The following is a 20,555-nucleotide window of genomic DNA, read 5'->3' as shown; positions in this document are numbered from 1 at the left end:
GCTATGTGGGGGTGCTAATTAATTTTTTAAAAACAAAAATGAGCAACTATAATCACAGATCTTCCACAACATGTCTTGTTCAACTGAGTATACAGTTCTTTGAGATAGATAAAATAAACTGAAAGGTCATTTGGCAACAAAATGGAAGTCATCACATTCCACAGCCACAAAATCCAGAATCTGGGTGGAAATAACTGAGCAGCCCACACTACATTGTTAATTTGGTTTTTCCATTTGTAAATAGTCAGCATTTTAAGACATAGGACAGCACCAAGAGTAAGTTAGTCATGACTAAGCACCACTGAAATCAATGAAACAAGTTAATCATCACTAACTTAAGTTCCATTAATTTCAAGGGTATTTAGTAATGTCTAATAAAGTTTGGATGCTTCCCAGAGTGTTTCCCTGTGGTGGTTTAATACCTCTTTGTGCCTGAGGCAGGGCTAAAATACTGTCTCTCTCTTTTCTCAGGTGGGAGTGATACCACCACTGCCACTTGATTTTGTGCACATGCTTTGCATGCACACTGACCTCTGCCTCCACCTCTTCTTCTTTTATGGCAGCAATAGTCATCACCACACATGTGCAGCCTCCTCCGCCTTCTCCCTTGTTTGCTGCTGGGCTGATACTGAGAAGGGAGAGGAAGCACAAGAGGAAATTTAAAAGGGCATTAGGCCATTGAAGCTTCTCTAATGCCCTTTCTTCATTTCATCTTCTGCTTTCTCTCCCTTCTCATTATCAGCACAGTGGCAAATGAGGGAGAAGGTGAAGTAGGGCATATATGTGCCCTGACATAGAGGTAAGGAGGAGGTAGTCAGAAGCAGGTCTTTGTTGGGTGGTGACTATGCCACTTCTCAGCAAAGAGCTGCTCAGATGGCAGAGGGTGCAGAGGAAGACAGGTGAGGTAGCAGACAGCATCTTGCTTCCCCACCAGCATCCCAATAATCCTCCACATGTGGTGACTGTTTCACAATGCCTCATGGAACATCTGTCCCTGATATTTCTAGCAACCAGTAGTTGGCAGATGTTATTTGATATTACTGAATTTGATTTTCATACAATGCAACATTTTATCTCAACAAATAATAGGGATAAAAATTTGCTTGAAAAACAAAAGGCTAAGAAATCAGTCAAAAGGTAGGAACAGCATTATTTGTTGGCAAAGGCTCAGTCCTTGCTGATTTAGTTTATTGGACAGATGAAAATGCTGGTGAATTAAGTCCCAAAACTGCAGTGACAGAGAAGGCTAAATGATTTTGAGGTCCCAATAAAATTGCACCATTAAAGATTTAAGTGTGTCCATATATTGAGCCTTAGTTGACATACATGCTTTAGAAGGCTGGAACTAAACATTACAGAAGACACAGACCAGTTGCTGCTCCTGTCTCTTTGCTTCTCTTCCTTGAAACACCTCCTACAGCACAAAGCACAGCATGGCACTTCTCTTCCCCTGCCAGCTAACATTTTCTCTAAGGTAGAGAGATACACAGCCATCATTTCATGCATTGTATTGTAGTAGACATTGTAGAAGAGTGAGACGGAAGCCCTGTTCAGATCTTTGCCCCATGTATTTGCAGATCACATGAGAATGAAGCTGGATTGTGCCCACTGGCTCCACTCTCTCACCTCCATACACTGGGATGAAAGGGCAACTGATACATGTAGGCATACCTTTTATAGATTCACCCCATTGCATGGAGGTTAGGGGCAGGGCTCAGGGAGATGCCAATACCAAGGTGGGGCCAGCAGATGCAATTACACTCCACCTTCATGTGTTCACTGAACACAAGGAAAAGAAAGGTGTAAAATACTAGACCAGTGGCAACTCCATGTTACTTAAGTTAATTCTGTCCTACCTAATGGCACAGCAGGGAAGTAACCTGCTTAGAGAGCAGGAGGCTGTTGTTGTAATCCCCGCTGGTGTGTTTCCCAGAATATGGGAAACTCCTATATCAGGCAGCAGCAATATAGGAAGGTGCTAAAAGGCATCATCTCACACTGCATGGGAGATCGCAATGGTAAACCCCTCCTGTATTCTACCAAGAAAACCACATGGCTCTGTTGTCGCCAGGAGTCAACACCGACTCGACGACACAACCAACCAACCAACCAGCCAACCAACGTAGAATGGGTGGGTAATAATCTAGTGCATGCAGCAGGAATAAGGCATAATTTTGTCAGCAGGGATAACATGGTGGGGAGGGAATATCTTTCTTTAAAATTTTACGCCACACACAATTCTAAATTAACAAGTCAATATATATAATGCTGAGTAACAGAAAGAAGTGTAAAACAGATGACTGATATATCAAACAGTCAAAGACTACACAACAAAGGAATAAATAGCTCTACTGAAGACAATCACAGGGCCCTGTGGTCGCCAGGAGTCAACACCGGCTCGATGGCACACTTTACCTTTACTGCTAACTGAGGCACCTTTTAAAGTGATAATTCTCTTTATATTTAGCAAGGCGAGAGCAACTGACCTTATCCACTATCAGCACAGCATTCCTCTAGTGACTGTTGTTGGTGTCTACCTTATGTTTTTAAGACTGTGAGCCCTTTGGGGACAGGGAACCATCTTATTTATTTGTTATTTTTTCTATGTAAATTGCTTTGAAAACTTTAATTAAAAAGTGGTATATAAATATGTGTAGTAGTATTCTACTGAAACCTTAAAGACGTCTATGTTGCTGTGGAGTTAAACTCCTTATCCTTGGAATGCAACCATTTTATTTTATCATCTAACAGCCAACAGTTCCTGAAAAATAGAAGACTACAAACAATGGTCTTCTAGCTCCTACTAGATGAAGTTAATGAACGATGCCTTCCCATCTCTGGGAATATCCCTGTGGTCAGCTATAATATATACACTCAATTGAGAAACTGCAGAAAACCTTGTTACTCAAGTCTACAACAGACTGAATCTGACAGGCAGGTACACAAAATGCATGTCTGTAAGAAAAGGTTTTTCCCCTGAAATACGTCTGCCATTCATGTAGAAGAAATGCTAGGCACCACAAAATGAAAACTTTAGTTTATGTGATAACAGAGAAACTGGAACAATCCCCAATACAATGTGTTAAGATCATATAGGCCTTTTTCAGCTTCTACTGAAAAGAGCAGCAAATCCACTGTTAGCTTTAAAAGAATTGATCTAAATCAGACCTTTGCAAATTGTGGTGCACAAAACCAAACACAACCCATCAGCCACATGAGGTAGCCCATATAGCAAGCTGCCTTATACCAAGTCAGATCATTAGTCCATCTAGCTCAATATTGTCTTCCCAGACTGTCAGCAGCTCTCCAAGGTTTCAGGCAGGAGTCTCTCCCAGCCCTGTTTGGAGATGCCAAGCATTGAAGTTGCAATCTGCTTGCAAGCACGCAGATGCTCTACCATGGGGCTATTGGTCATAGAAACATAGAAAGCTCCCTTATACTGAGTCAGACCATTGGTTCATTGAGCTCAGTATTGTCTACTAGGGGTGTGCATTTTGGAATTTTCATGTTTCGATTTGTATCCGAATCAAAACATCCCCGTTTTGTTTTGTACCCAAATTTTCTGAATCCGAATCAGCCCTGTTTTGTTTTGTAGCCAAATTTTCCGAATCCGAATCGATTTGGATTTTTAAAAAGGATCCCAGGGCAAAAAGAGTGGGTGGTGGTGGTAGTGTCCAATGGGTGGAAGCTACCACCCAAATTTCAAAGGAATTAGGCAAAGGGCTGATTTTCTTTGGTGAATTTTTTTTAAGTTTACACATCTTTAAGAATTTTCCCATAGGGAATAATGGGGATTCCAGCAAATGTATTGCTTCAAATCAAGGTGAAAGGAATGACCCAGAGTGTGGTGGGTGGTAGTGCCCAATGGGGGCAAGGAAACTTCCAGAATTATTTCAAAGGAATTGGGCAAAGGGCTGATCTTTTGTGGTTTTTTGAAGTTTACGTGTCTTTAAGATTTCTCCCATAGGGAATAATGGAGGTTTCAGCAGCCCCATAATTCCACTTGGGGGGCACTGGGGTTGCCCAGAGCAAGGGGTTGTGTAGTGCACATAGGGTGCCAACCACCCCCATACCCACAAGCCTGTGGGGTACTGGGTTTTGTTGTTTCTGAGGCGTTCATTGTAGATTCTCTGGTAGCATATGAGATTTTCAGTGAAAAACAAGAATCCACTCTCATATGCTACCAGAGAATCTACACTCAGAACACCACAGAAACAGCAGAACCCAGCACCCCATGAGTTAGCAACCCTTCCCCTGGCCAATGTGGGGTCAGTAAAGAGTGGGAAGAAGCAAAAGAGCCAATGGGGAACAAGGAGGGAATTGTCAGCACGTCAGCCCATGATTTAGGTCACTGATCAGAAGGCTGGAAGAGTGGGAAATTCAAAGAGATGTCAAACACAAAATGGAGACTGACTCAGAGATCACCACAAAATGGAGGTCCGAAACAACAAAACGTTTTGTAGCCGAAACAGGGACATTTTGTTTTGTATGCAAAACTTTTGGATCTGGAAAATGGGTGTTTTGTTTTGTCTACAAAACACCCGAAACAGGCTGTTTTGGGTACAAAACCTTTTGTATCCAAAACGTTTCGCGCATCCCTATTGTCTACACAGACTGGCAGCAGCTTCTCCAAGGTTGCAGGCAGGAGTTTCTCTCAGCCCTATCTTGGAGATGCCAGGGAGGAAACTTGGAACCTTCTGCATACACGCATGCAGATGCTCTTCCCAGAGCGGCTCCATCCCCTGAGGGAAATATCTTAGAGTGCTCACATGTAGTCTCCCAGTCAAATACAAACCAGGAATAACCCTGTTTGGCAAAGTGGACGATTCATGCTTTCTGCCACAAGACCAGTTCTCCTTCCAATGTTAGCTTGATGAACCTTCAGGTTTTGCTATCTGCTTGCGACTTCAAAAACAGGGGGGTCTCTGGAGCACTTAGCAGGCCACAATAAATGGCAGGTGCACAACTCACAAAGATGTAAAAGGAACTAGTAGGAACATCATTAATGCATAGATGATTTAATTCCATTTCTAACCTATCATATCCAAAGGGCCTGAGGATAGTAATACTGAATTAATGTTGAACTAAAATACAATATGAAATTTGACTAAAAATGGTTCCATAACTGCTTAATTATCACTATTCAAAAGGTCTTACAGAGCTTCCAGTAAAGTCTCAGCCTTCAGTGAGTCTCAAGGAGATGTGCATGACCCAACTGTAGGCAAGCTAGCAAGGATACCTCTATATAAGATCTTGATGTTTGGACCTCATGCAAAGACGGTACAGAAATCGTGTACTATATTAGATCACAATGGAATATAAGGAAGTATCAAAGGGGCATAAGAAATGTAAGGGTTTATAGGTCAAAATCCAGCAGTTTGACTGATGGCAGGAAAGTAAAAGAGAGACAGTAAATGTCTTGGGAACACCGGTATAAACTCTTGGTGACTGACCCACATCAGTAGACGGTTTGCACCATATGGTGCTTGATTTTGCATCATCTGTCCTGGCTTTAGTTCTGTTCTCAGTATAAAAGAACTAAAATCGGAACAGATTGTACAAAATCAAAACTGTATTATATGTGGGTTTGGAGAAACAAAAACTTACCCACTGTTGATGTCATCAGCTCGGAGGCTCTTCCCAAGAATGTCCCCATCGCTCATGTAACCGCCAACATCTACATCAGATGAGATGTCCAGATCACTATTTCCTTTTTCACTCATGTCAATCTGGGGTATGTTCCCGAGGCGAGAAACAGCTGCACGGCGAAGAGGTGTAGTGTACATGAACCGAGAAGGGTCAGTATGGATGAAGCGACTAGCACCACTGCGAGGATACCCTGCGCCCAGGGAAGGAGCATCACCTGCCTGGAGACGAGGACTAGCTTGTCCAAGTCTCCAGGTCACTGGAGAGGAACGGCTTGTCAAAGCTGGAATGCTTCGCCCATTTACTTCAGTTGTCACAGTGCTGTCAAATGTTGTCTCCAATGTGCTGTCAAGCAAAACAAAAACTGATGAACTGTGCTTTCTATACTTCTGAGTATAGAAAAAAGTAGAAACAAAAAAAAGGCTTATGCAAAATGGAGGAGTCTATATTTAAAGCCCCCCAATCTGTCTCTCTCTCACACACAAACACACACACACACACACACTCCCTTTAGAAAGTCCTTTCTTATTCAAGACTCTGTGACACTTTCTCACAGGAGCATGCTACTTTCATCATCTTACACGAGAAGGAAAAAATGTAATTCAAAATCTAGCCTGTGGAAAAAACCAGAAATGTGTCACTTTAGTGGAAGAAGATGAATATCTCTAACACACCACAATTCAAATGGAGATTTTAAAAACCTCAAGGCCAAACTAATGCTGGCATCTTGGACAGCTTATCTGTTTTTGGCTTTCGAGCTGTGATGAAAATGATTTTGTGGCTATGACAGACAGGTTGTGGCTAAATAGGATGACAACTGTCCCCAAGCTCTACTATGTGTGTGCTCTAGCTGTAGCTAAATAATTGAACAATGGGGGACAAATGTTCCTGGGCCCCTGAGGGAAGGGGACCACTGGCTGGATGACAACTTACACTTCACTCTCCCCCTCCTACTCTCCAGCTCATTGGCAAGCTGTGGGTTCCTGTTCAGAGGATTCATCTTAGCTTCAAAAGAAGATGAGCCCTCTCCAGGAAGTATAGATGTAGCTATTAGGCATATATGTTAAAATATATATAGTTCAGAGCCAGAAAAATGCATTTGTGCAAGCATTTGTGTGAAAGTGTCTGCATGCATAGGAACGTGTGAAATTATCTGCATAGGAGTAAGAAAAAGGATGTGTCAATAATGTTTTGTTTTTCATCAGTCATTACACTTCTTTTGCAACAAAGGCATGGTGGGGGAGGGAGATGAGAAGATAATGCGGGGCTGGGGGGGGCACGGACCCATCTTCACTGCTTGTCCCAGGGCCCACACCAACCTCCCTACACCCCTGCTAGGGAATGAGTATGCTCCTGCTCTGCACAGAATTTGAAGGGCTCCTATAGTCCATCTGTTTTGACCCCCTGAAAGAAATTCAGACCTAGAGCATCCGTAACAGATAACTGTCCCTCATCCCAGATAATTAATTAGTTCCATTGTCAAACTACTTTTACTATTAAGGAGCTAACATTCAACCAAAATCTTAACAGAATCATATATATTAGCTGGGCCAGGCGCAGAACATCTGCGCCTCTAGTTTGGCCCAGCCATTTTCTCACGACTGCTGCCGCCATTGTTTTTTCGCCAGCCAGCCACCAGTGCTTACTTTCCCACCCACCGCCAGCCACCTCCACCCAGCCAGCCCGCCACCGCTGCCTCTGCTGGCCGCCTCTTTCTGCCGTGTGGTTCCACTGGTTAGCCGCCTCCTTCTGCCGGCACAGTTCCGCTGGCACGGCTCCACTGACAGGCCGCCTCCACCGGCCACCATGGCTGTTTTCTTCCCCGTCCCCGTGGCTATCCTGCAGCTCTCCAAATTCTCACAAGAGTTGCCACACATGGGATTAGCCACAGATATGTCTTAAGAATTAAATATATAGATTATCCAGGATAATATCTGGGAACTGATCACATGATTTGGACCTATGCACATATGGAGGCCCTACTCAAAGATCAACAACTGAGAACAGGGGGTGCACTGCATGTGTGTGTAGAAGGAAGTACTTTCAGTCCCTTCTATTTCATATAGGATGAATTAGGGACAGGTATCATTCAGTCCAGCCAACAATTTGATATTTTATCTTGAACCATATATTTATGTTTTGTTTTTGTTTTATTTGAATAGCAAAAATTTCAATATATGTTTATATCATCATCATGTGATCAAAAGGACCCACAATCTAAAGTAACATATACATGCACACGGGAAACACTAGAAAGATGCTATGCTGGGGTGAATATGGACAGTTGTTCTCCCCCCTGGTAAATTTAAGAGAGCCATCACTTCAAAAAGGTGCCTCTTGGCCATTAGCAGGGGTTGTTTATAGAACTATTCCAGAACAAAAATACGTATTAAATAGCATTGGAGTTTGTGATATCCCAGAACAATGCATCTATGCAAACTTATCCAGTCCATTAAATAGTTTCAAAATGACATTTCAGGCTTAGGAATCTCTACTACCATATCAGAATGAAAGATGAGATAACACTCACAACAAAAATTGTGCCAAATCACAGCACAAGCAGATTTGTAAAACAAGGCCAATATGAAGAGGAACAAGAAACCTTAGGGGAAAAAACATTCTCTTGGGAACTCAGAGGGAAAACTTGCTGAACAAGGAAAGTATGGCAGCCTCATTTAAGGCTGCTAAGGAGATTGTTGAGAACATTAAAATATGTTAAATGTTAAATAAATAAAGATGCTAACCATCAGGAAAGGGGAAAATATGCAACCCAAAGGCTGGAATAAAAAAACTGAACCTCATAAAAAGGAGGTCAGCTATATACAGCTATATAGTTTTGCAAGAGGCTGTAGCATGTGCTATAATAACTGGCCTACTATCTCAACCTCCAGTGAATTTATGAATATTGTACTGTAATTATTTTTCCATGGCTTATACAGTGGATCCTATAACAGATTTTTCCATGGGTGATAGTAGGGGTTCTCATATTTGGGTGCCCAGATGTTTATTTATTTGTTTAATTAATTTTTACATTTATATCCCGCTCTTCCTCCAAGGAGCGGTGTACTACATACTTAGGTTTCTCCTCAAAACAACCCTGTGATGTAGGTTAGGCTGAGAGAGAAGTGACTGGCCCAGCTACCATCACTCCCAGCCACATTGATTGAACCATGGGATGGGGGTGATGGGAGCTGTGGTTCAACCACATCTCAGGATCAGAGTTTGAGAACCCTGGTTATAGAATTAAATCCCATTTCCAGATTTGCTTTGGGTAGTTGAGATTGGGTCACTTAAACCTCACCTTAAGATTTCCCCAAATGCAGTTTATGTATTTGTCAAGAAACACACATACCTATATTTGAGCCCCTGTTGGCGCAGTGGTAAAACTGCCGCCCTGTAACCAGAAGGTTACAAGTTCGATCCTGACTAGGGGCTCAAGGTTGACTCAGCCTTCCATCCTTCCGAGGTTGGTAAAATGAGTACCCAGAATGTTGGGGGCAATATGCTAAATCATTGTAAACCGCTTAGAGAGCTTCTGCTATAGAGCGGTATATAAATGTAAGTGCTATTGCTATTGCTATATTGTAGGGCTCCTACATAAGTATTGATTTCACATGATTAGATGCAGGGAGATAGTGAAATGACTCCCTGACTTCACAGCCTTTGGGATGGTTGGGAAGGCCTGTAGACAGGAATGCTCACAGTTCAGAGCTAAGGGCATGTGTGGCAGCAGTTTCATCACACCCTCAGAATGCTGCAGCTGTTCAAATCACAATTTTGCCAAAGTGAAATCTGAAGGAGAATTTTGAGGATATGCCAAGGAAAAAAACTCAGTTTTTTCTCAGCCATTGGACTGTGGCACTCTTGACAGGCTAATGAAACTGCTGCTGCATCAAAACAGAGATATATCCCTACATTGCCTGTGCAACTGAGCAATTACTTATAGGGTGTGGCCACCCCCACCCCCACCACCCCGGAGTGCAACAGGGAAAAGACCCAATATCTGGATGTTCATTCCTTTCCTGGTGCATTATAGGGCAAGACCAGGCAGAAAAGGTTGTGATTTGAAACACTGCCATGGCTGCCCAGAAGACAGTCTATTTCATCAGAGAAGCAGACTCTTTAGTAAAGGTAAGCCTGCCCACCTCTAGCCCGATGTATCAGTTTAATGAGATCCAGACCACCCTGGAGATTGAGTACATGATCTGACCATTGCTGGGACTGGGTCAAACCATTAATAAATTCATCTGATATATATATTTTCTGGAACAGCACTATCAACAATTTACATGTGATTAACAGGGCCTAGGGCAAACTTGACAGTATATAATATTAGCTACTGTGGGATCAAATATTATTTTTGAAATCCTGTTTGTTATTTGATGAGTCAATCAGTAAAATCAGCAATGAAGCATTGGTATCTAGCTAACATTAATAGGTCATTTAAGCTTTCATAGTGATTTGAGAACACTTAACACTGTATACATGCTTCTCTTTTGTTAAAGTATGTGTCACCCAAATAAGTTAGAATTAGACAAAAATTAAAATAAAGTCAACAAACAGTGCAGCCTTGGCTTCACTGCCTTAAGACAAAAGCCCTCTTCAGATGTTACTGAGCGCTGCAGCGCTGCAAAAGCAGGGAAGTATTTCCGCCCTGCCTCTGTCAACCCCACCTGCTGTGCGCTCATGGTTATGGCACTGCTTGTCTGAAGGGGGAAGCACTGGAACCATGATGGCCGGTGCTTCCATGAGTAGCAACTGGGATCATCCAAGATTGCCACTTACGGAAGCACCAGCCATCACGATTATGGCGCTCTCCCCTTCAGACAAATGGTGCCATAACTATGAGCACCCAGTAGGAGGGGCTGACAGACAGCGGTGAAGGAGGCCTTCCTCGCTGTAACCACCATGGTAGTCAGAAACATCTGAAGAGGGTTTGAATGTCTCCATCAAGATTAACAAATGACAGTATTATCATAGATCTGTTTGCTGCACCTCCAAAAATCTTAGCTTTGAAATGCATTCTTCTCCACAGGGCCACATATCTCTTCACTACTCCAGCACCTAAATGTGATGTTTAGGATGCCTAAATAATAGAAGGCCCTGCCCTCTTAAGCAGAGCCCTACTGGTGCCTTGCCCATGGTAATCAGATGCTTCTCATCCACATCTAGGAGGGATCATTTCCCAGTACCATACATTTTTTTCCTACGTTCTTTCATGCATGAATACATGGTGCTGGTATGGAGCACCTTTACATGATGCACAATCAGAGGTGCACCTATATAATTTTGGAGTCTGGATCTAAAGACTTTTGTAGAGCCCCCTCCCCTGAAAATTAAGCATCATCATGCTCCACCAGGCAACCACACCATCCGGGACATACTAAAGAGGATTTAGGCGGGTCCAGGGGCTGTGGAGGCCCTGAAGTCTAGGGGTAAGAGTGCCTCTGTGCACACTGACTGTTGCCATGCGTTATAGAAGCATGAGGATAAATAATCATATCAAAACTCTTTCAAGCAAGGCCCATAATATATTAATAATGTGCAGAATGTGTGTTTATCTTTGACATAGGAGTCCAGTATTTAGATATCCAGACACAGTATCATTAATCATTAATTTTTGTTCCCTTCCTAAATAGCCACATCTTCTTGAAGCACAAGTTACAGCTTATGCTTTTTGAGCATCATATGCTCACTGTCCATTTGCTTATGGATGATTCTTAAGCTTAGATTTAATCAAGTTTAACCCTTTGCTTAGTCTTCATCAAATTCAGCTCTTAGGAACATAGGAAGCTGCCATACACTGAGTCAGACCATTGGTCTATCTAGCTCAGTACTGTCTTCACAGACTGGCAGCGGCTTCTCCAAGGGTATAGGCAGGAATCTCTCTCAGCCCTGTCCTGGAGAAGCCAGGGAGGGAACTTGGAACCTTCTGCTCTTCCCAGAGCGGCTCCATCCCCTAAGGGGAATATCTTACAGTGCTCACACTTCTAGTCTCCCTTCCATATGCAACCAGGGTGGACCCTGCTTAGCTAAGCAGACAAGTCATGCTTGCAACCACAAGACCAGCTCTCCTCTTTAAGCTCATTACCTATACAACCTAAATTCTTCTATATATTATCCTATACTTCATTCACACCTTCATTAAGGAAGTAGAAAGGAAGTGAGTAACTAAGAACTTTTAGGCAGGGGCGTATCTATGATGGGGCAGGCAGGGCACGTGCCCGGGGCGCCACTTGAAGGGGGGCATTTTTACTTTTTTTTTAAAAAAAAATGGCCGGCAAAAACAAAATGGCCACCGTGCATGCTTAAATGGCCTCTGCAAGTCCCTAGGGAATGCCAGGCTGAACAGAGGCCATTTGAGCATGCGTGGTGGCCATTTTGTTTTTGGCAGCCATTTTAAATATATATATTATTTTAAAAATGGCCACCGCACATGCTCAAATGGTCCCATCAAGGCCCTTAGCCTGGGATGGACTGCAGCAGTGAATTAAGAGGCCAGCAGGGGGAGGGGGAACCTTTGCAGACCCCCCACGGCCTTTAGGAAGCCCCCGAAAGGGGCTACAGGTAAAAAATAATAATATAATATAATTCACTGTATACATATTCAGTTTGGCACTATATACAGAGAATCAGGGCTTGTGAATACTGAGCTGAAGCTTATGAACTAGGATTGTATTCATTTGCTCTTACTTTGCTTCTTGTGATAAGTGAGTTAAATGTGATGTCTTAATAATATGGCTATTAATGGTGAGTTTGTCTTTGAATTAGTGTGAAATCCTTAGTATTAAGGCCCACTGGGAGTTTCTTGCTCTCTTTCTCTCATTTTAACTGTCTTTCTGAAATACTAGAATATATTCCAAGCAGTGACACAGTTTACTCTGCATATCCTTTATTTGTTTTCAGCGTATCTGGGAAAGTCAAATTCTCCATTTATTTTTAAAACTTACATAATAGTGATGCTACAATACATAGTAGAGAATTAGACAGGCACTTCTGTTTAGTTCTCCAAGTACACCTCCACATAGTATTTGGGTATTTCATGAGTCCCAGCATACTGAAATTTGTCATTTTCCAGCATTTTTTGGTCTGGCTACATCACTGCTAAATAGTTTTTGAAATATTAAAAGATTAACGAGCTTGACCTATATTTTTCAGCTGATATTATGGTAAAGTTATCAGAAAGATGGGTGTCAGATGTTTGGACAGGGGGCGCAATTTCAGTGCTTGCCCTAGGCACTATTTTCCCTAGATACACCTCTGCTTTTAGGATCTACTACTGAGAGAATCAGGCTTAGGGAGCAGAACACTGTTCAAACAAAACTGAATTAAGGCTTTTCCTTGCAAGATCTAGTTTATAAGGTTTCACTGCTGACCTTTTATCACCAGATTTAAGTAATTTCAGCCTTAAATAGTACCTGTGGCTTATCTGAGTTCCTCTAAGGCTAGACATAGTTTCTTCCAAGTTCTGCCTTAGATCAGCTATATTCTTTACAGTTCTCATTCTTCTTGCTTCAGGATCTTCCCCTGGAATGGGAAAATATATATACACAAGTAAAGCAAACAGTATATTGCATGTCCAATAAAAACCTGAACAGCACAGAGATCCCCACCTGAATTTTAGTTATACATATGCATCCTTTTTAATACAATAAACTGACACAACAGGAATAATTTCTATCATGTGAACTTTCATAGCAACAAAGTAGCTAATGCTACAGTCAAGATTTAAAATCCAATAGTTTCTTCAGATTCCATAAATACAAGAGCATCTTTAGATAAAAGAATACAGATTCAGCATATATGAAAGTAAAGACACTACTATAACTTTAAACTATTATTTGGTTTTGATACCTGTCAATTGCCTTTATTTCACCAGTAAATTGTACCTTGGAAGTCATGAGGAGTGGGCTTGTGTCCTCTTCCCACTCCTTCACTGCTTGTTCCCTGACCCCCTTACAAGGAGAATACATCAGCAACAGAACTACATGGCCAGGGAGAGCCTTTCTACCAAAATGATTGTGAGATCTCCTTGTTCTGCCATTACATTGTCTTCTGAGGGATGTAAGGAGTAAGTAATCAGAGAGCAGAAGAAGATATGTTTCTGTGTCTGATCTGCATGCTGACCATTTCTGATACCATGTGAAGCCTTTTCTCTGATTGTGTGTGCTTCTAGACAAAATCTAAGTTACCAACATTCATGGAATTTCACAGTAGTGCAAACAACCACACCACACCATATTCTTGTGTGCTTTTCATGATGGTGAAACCATTACTATTCACCATATCAATTCTTTTAACCAATGACATGTAGGGCGCACTCAGTCAGCTGCACTGCCTTCAAGCATGGTTTCTATTAAGAAGGCATTTTTGTTGATCCTCTAAATTCTCTTCTTAGGTCCCCAAGGGGTATGAGTTACTCTGGGGTTCATATATTTTTCTGACACTGCAAACACAGTTGCAAATCATACAAACTACAAATCCCAGAGCCACTCATTCCCCCGGGGGTCGTCAAAAAGGCAAAGCAGCTGGCTGAGTGTTCCTACACAGAGTGAAAAGGATGTTGCAGAGCCTGTCTACTGTCCCACTTGGGTCCCAGGCAAAGGATGTGGAGCAGAAGAGTGCATGAGATTGCAGGGCATGGCACAGGGTAGGCAGGGGTCAAATCTAGATCCAGTTCAACAGACATGTTGGAATCCAAGGAATTCAGCTATGACCGCAGGACGGCTTCCCACCTATCGTGATAGAACTTCCTCTGTCAGATTGACATGACTGCACAGCCCTAGTTTTAAGCAGACATATGAAAAGCTACTGATTTCCAGATGAAAACTTCTTCCTGTGCTTATGTTGACTCAGTTTCTTTCCTGCTCCCAACTTGGGGACTCACCTTCCTTTTGAATAGAAAATGGGCCACTATGCACTCCATCACACACACACAGACACACACCTCAGGGTAATATAACACCGCCTGTCATCTGTAATGACAACTTTTCATAGGATAAGCAGGGTGAAGACCTCCAATGTGTCTTCAATAGAGTGAATGAGTCTCTATTGTGTTAACAGATACATCAAGCAAGTCATCTCGGCCCAGTGCAGTTATTCCCTATAAGCCTATTTACACTGAGCTGTGAGGGCAGGTAGAGCATTCCAAGTGTCACAATCCTGCTTTAGTGCTGCTTTCTGCTTTATTTATTTATTTGATTTCTATACCGCCCTTCCAAAAATGGCTCAGGGTGGTTATGTCTCCATTGTCTTACTTCCAGACTATCTTGGACCAAGAAATCCTTCCTAAACAGGTAACAACCATTTGGGTGAGCCCTCAAAGAAAAGTAGACCAAGATTCCTGATTATCTTGGATTGGCCCATCAAGAAAATCCAGCCAATCATCAACAAACACCTGCCATCACACAGTCTGCCTTTCACAAATACATTTTCTAGGACTCAAAACCATCCTTTATTGAGGAACAAAGAAGCCTCTAATGAAAGAAAATATCCTGAAGTAACCCCTCTATTCTAATATTAAGTTAATGTTTCATATTATGTTGTGTCAAAAACTTGATTAAAGGAGAGGACAAAGCTGTTTCAAGTCTTAAAACCATTATCCATGCATGTACACCTTACAATAGGGATGCAAATGCAACGTGCAGTGCAATGTAAGAACTTGAGCTTGTGGATAGTGGTGAACATTTGTTTTCCCATTGTTCACTAGCAATTGTTCAAGGACAGGTTTTAGTGGGGTGTTACATAGGTTTCAGTACAATATAATACTACGAAAACAACAAATATTTATATACTGCTTTTCAACAAGTCCCCATAATGGTTTACAGATAGATAGATAGATAGATAGATAGATAGATAGATAGATAGATAGATAGATGCTCCCTGTCCCCAAAGGAGCCACAATCTAAAAAAGAAACATAATATAGACACCAGCAACAGCCACTGGAGGGATGTTGTGCTGGGAAGGATAGGGCGAGTTGTTCTCCCCCTGCTAAATAAAGAGAATCACTTCTTAAAATGTGCCTCTTTGCTCAGTTAGCAGAGGTCTAATGAATAGCACAATGAAAATTTTGTCATTTTCAGAGGGGAAACTGAAAAATGTATAGATATTATCAGCCATGTTTTCCTCCTGTTGTTGCCACATTATCTCATAGAAAAGGCAAAAGTCACAAATGATTATCTCTGTTTCACTATCACAACTTCAGAACTGATGTAACATAAAACATCTGGCTTCTTGTGGAAAGCAAACATCAGTTACAGTCATACAAATCTGGCTTTGTACTACAGCACAAAATATTGAATGTGAAAATGCCTCTTTCTTAACCCCCAAGTCATAAATGTGCTGAATGGCAGATAACATGGAGAGGAGTAGGAATTTCTTCCAAGTTGTACAACAGGGCAGAAACACACAACGAGTTCCTAATTTGACAAACCCTGTAATCTCTTTTCCAAAAGTGCAAATTCAAAATTTTCACAAATCATACCTTACAGAGAGCTTTAGCCCCAATATGAGCATAAGTGTGTGTGTGTGTGTGTATCACTAAGTAATCTGCAAAAGGAAGAGTCAAAGACCTGGCAAAGGAGACGACACAGACTTCCATAAATTTAATTACACAAACCTTCTGGATTCAACACTTTCAGTGACCCACATGTCTGAGTGGAGGAAGATGAAAAGTACAACCAGCTGCACACAAATCCTTTGAAGCACCTATGGCTGAGGATTACCGATGCCTACTTGCTTGTGCTGATAGAGCTAGTCTGTGAAGCCTTGGCACTCACAATTCTGTTCAAAGCCTATATTTATGGATGAGTTTTCTGCAGGGAGAGGTTTGAGCCTAGAGCAGAAAGTAGGCCATGGTATTGCCTAAATAAATCAAACCTTATTTCATTTGTGGGTTGCCTAATTTTAGATTAATGAAGCGGAAAGTTATCAACAGTGGATTTCAGCTTAAATAAAATATTTAGAATAAACTGGCTAAACTTACACAGCTACCTGGCCATGACAGCATTCACACTGAATAAGGCCCTAACATGTGGAAGAAAGAGCAACAAAATGAGAAGCAGAGTAAGAAATGGGTAACGAAAGTAGCCATTCTGTCACATCCCCTCTTCAAACTGGGAAACAGCTAGTGTGACTATGGCATTCCCATTTATACAAAGCAAGCATTATTCAAACAGGTAAGTTCACATTCTCCCAGTCCTCATTGTTTCAAGGTGAGCTCTGGTGTGAATAAAGAAGGCAATCATGTGTTGCCCCCAGCATATCCTTCAGAAGAGATTCCCAAAGTAGACTTTATTTAATCTCTATACCTAAAAGCTGTACACAACCCCCCCACACACACCTTTTTACAGTGATCACAAACTGAATTGTGTTTCCTAACATTATTCTGAACAAACACAACTCCATGCAGATGTGCTAATGCTTATGAAACTATTTGTCCATGTCAATCAGTACTTAACAAACTCACCCAATGTATCACTATACAGTACTTGTTCTAAGTCTCCAAGCATTGTTATTATAACATCCTCATCAAGCTGTGCAGTTCCCTCACGTAAACAGCCTTCTTCCTCTTCTACCCAGTTCTGGCGGGTGAAACTTGACTTAAAGGGCACAGTTTCATCACCCAATCTGCTCCTTCCTCCTTGTCCAGATTCATCTGCCGGATATCCTCGGAGCCTCTTACTTGATTTTCTGCCTCCGACAGGTGGTAGCTCTTCTGTTTCCCACGGTGACTTGTTGCTGGCATAGTAAAGTGAGTGTGCTGATTTTGATAGTGCTCTGGAAAGTGAGCCTCTGCTTCCAAGTTCTGTCTCCTTCCCATGATGAACATGGCTTGACCTAGAGGCACTGCCAAACCAGTTTTCCCTGCAAGAATATCTCCTCTTTTCCCCTTCGCTCAGTAGAGTAAGATTGGTCAAAGACTTCTGCTTCTGAAGATGAGCACCCCTGTTTTTTGCATCCTTGCCTCTGAACACTGAGAGTTCAGCAGGTCGTTGCATAATTTTTATCAAGAGTTCACTTCAAATCATGTTTCACATTTCCTTGATGGACAGGGTTGGATCTATAAGCCGGTTTCAGAAGCTAATCTTCCAGCAGTGTACAATTCACACACCATGCAGCCCTTCTCTCTAACAGTATCGCAAAACATAGCTTAAGTATCCAGTGTGCAGACCGCAAAAGACTAGACAGGCATAGTCATTTCGTCTGAATTTATGTTGCTTTTGATGCTAAGCTGGTCTTTCCAGTCCCATTAATCTGCAGTACTTACAGTCATTTTACTTGAATTTCCTTTAAGCAGAAGAGAGTTGATCAAACACTCTGCTCCAGCACAGAAGTAATCCTAAAAGCCAGCGATGTTTCCCTCTCTTCATCCAATCATCAGTCTCATCAGAGTGATTGGCCTGCATCCCTTTCAATAGCTGCCGTCTTCTAAAATCCAAAAGTACGGTGCAAAACTACACTGCTTCTCCTACGCTCCCTCCCTCACTAGATCATTCCTGTGCACAGCTCCTTACTTTAGGCAGGATGATAGAGATGCAAGTGCAGCCAGCACGTCAGAGCTCAATAAGAGCCAAAATTAACCAGCGAAGCAAAGCTCTGAAAAAGCTTCCTTGCATTTTAGTATTCAACCTGCATTCCCAGATCTATGACTGTTCACTGCTACTGCAGTGGATGCTGCTGGCTGCCATGGCAGCAAACAGCCTGGCAAATTAAACCAGAAAGACCCAAGCCTCTGTCTAGATTCAAAATGCCAAGGGTTGCAAGACAGGATGCCCCAGCATTACCTTTAGTACTTTGGAACGTTATCTTTCTTTTAAAGGTAAGATTTAGAAAACTATTTCTTTCCTGTCATTGCTATCCCTGATGGTGGTGGTTAAAAGCAGACTTACAAATGAACCTTGCTGTGTGTGCTGAATAAACCTCTTTCCAGAGTATAAAGAATTTAAGGAACGGAAATTCTCATTATCCCTTTTTGTAGTGAAGAGATTTATATAATGAAGCATTTCATTTCCACCCCCGAAATAACTGAATGCATAGGATTAATAAATCATTCCGGAATGGCTAAAAATGTTGAAAGGAAGGTTTTGTAGTCTTCTGAGGGAAAGAGCTATTAAGCAGAATAGCCCAGCCCCTCCTAAAAAGGAGAATTTCAGATCAGGTATGAAAGACAGTGAATGAGTTCAAATTGTATTTTTGATAGTCCACATAAAAAGATATGCATAAAAACTCATAAGGAAGAGGGAATTAATAGCTATAAGATTGTTTTTTCACACATGGAAAAATCTTGCAAATGATAACCATGCTGAGGAGGGGAAACTCTGCAACATGCTACGCCCTTCAGAGCTTTACTTTAACAGGTGCATTCCCAGATGGGGCTTTTAGCTCATATCTCAACCGGAATGGAGGGTGTGCATTTACACATCGGCCAGATTTATCCCCAAATCCATGCAACATATCAGAGGGCAGGGCACTCCATACACGATTCGGATTTTCTCCTGTGTACTGGAGCCTATCCCAATTTATGTCTGGGGTTAAAAAAAACAACACAAAACCCCACTCGTGGTAAAGCCTGCAGTTTGGGAAAGCTCCAGGTGACATTTTAGCAGAGGTGATGAAAAATATCATCTAAGACTAGAAACAGATGCAACCTGCCTTGTGGAGATGTAGCTTTTACAAAAGAACTCCACATGCTAGCAGAATGAAAGCATAACTACATCTCCAGCACAAATGGAGAAGCACAAAAAGCCCAGGACAATTAAAAGAAACCTTCCTAAATTTACCATGTTTTTGTTCCTTTGGTCATTTCTCCCTTCATTCAGCAACTTAACAGATTCAGCACAGGGTGAACCTGTACATACATTTCATGATATAAGCATGTCTGTATGCATGCACAATGTGCTAGAAAGATATCTTGTGGCATAACCAGATGTGCCAAGGTAGAGGATTAGCAACCTTCTCACTGTATATAGACACTTCAAACTTATCTTTGTTGAACTCTGCTTACCCTAAAGTTAATCGAGACAAGAGCCAACATAAAAAGAGCCAGTGTCAATTCACTGCTAGTGATTTCTATGTTGCTTTTTGTGGGGTGGGGGACACTGCACTGAGTACATACTGAAGATATATTTGCACATGTATGCTTTACAGAAAGTTAGACTTCCCTTCTACATGGTTGCAGTCAAAGGTCCAGTCCATATTATTTTAGACATCTGAACTGAGCCATATGTAGTAGTTCTTACAGCAACATGTTAATGGTATTCACACAATCAGAGGCGGTGGGGGGAAGGCTGCACAAAACCTACATTCACCCCCCCCCAGACAAACTCCATGCCCTTCCCGCTGCTTCCTAGCCACACAGCTCAGCTGCACACATGAGCGGCTGTCCCTGGAGTCGTGCAGTTTTCTGTAAGCTGGGACTATGTGTCCCGTCCTCTGCAAATCCCACAATGCACCATGCGATGAGCACAGTGCATTGGGGGATTCCCCCATGAGACAGGCGCTCTAGGCACTCATCTCTGTGACTGCTTGGACTGCAAGCAGCCCAAGTAGTTGCATGACCACAGAACCAGGGTTATGGGCATGCTCGTGCCCTTAACCTTGGCTAACAGCTGGGCTACAGAGCCAGGTTTGATGGTGTGGATCCCAGAGGTTCTCACGGGCAGCCAAGTCCAGGCCTGGCAGAACAGCCTTATTTCATATCAAAGAGATGACAGAATTACTTCTTGTTCATTCTACAGAAGCTTGCAAAATGTCATTTCAATAGCTCCCCTTATGATGTTATGTAAACATGGGTATTTACAGGGATAACAAAATCAAAGCAACCCTCTGGAGCTGAATAGGTTGGCACAATGCATTGTGGCAGAAGGTGTATGCATTTATATACATGTACTCTTGCCCTATATTACAA

At 42.1% G+C, this 20,555-nt stretch overlaps 1 protein-coding gene across 18 annotated transcripts in view; it reads right to left on the bottom strand.

Moving 5' to 3' along the window:
* The window catches only part of NAV3 (neuron navigator 3), an 840,967-nt gene that overhangs the window by 163,545 nt on the left and 656,867 nt on the right, over positions 1-20,555 (bottom strand). For all 18 annotated transcript variants that reach the window (XM_053252192.1, XM_053252184.1, XM_053252193.1 and 15 more), the window contains 2 exons: positions 13,065-13,173; positions 5,608-5,991 (listed from right to left, as the gene is read on the bottom strand). In XM_053252192.1, coding sequence (XP_053108167.1) covers positions 5,608-5,991; positions 13,065-13,173 — 493 coding nt within the window. The remainder of the gene's footprint in view (positions 1-5,607; positions 5,992-13,064; positions 13,174-20,555) is intronic.

This window comes from Hemicordylus capensis, chromosome 5 (assembly GCF_027244095.1).
Source record: "Hemicordylus capensis ecotype Gifberg chromosome 5, rHemCap1.1.pri, whole genome shotgun sequence".
Lineage (NCBI taxonomy): Eukaryota > Metazoa > Chordata > Lepidosauria > Squamata > Cordylidae > Hemicordylus > Hemicordylus capensis.
This window is presented reverse-complemented; position numbering and strand designations above follow the sequence as displayed.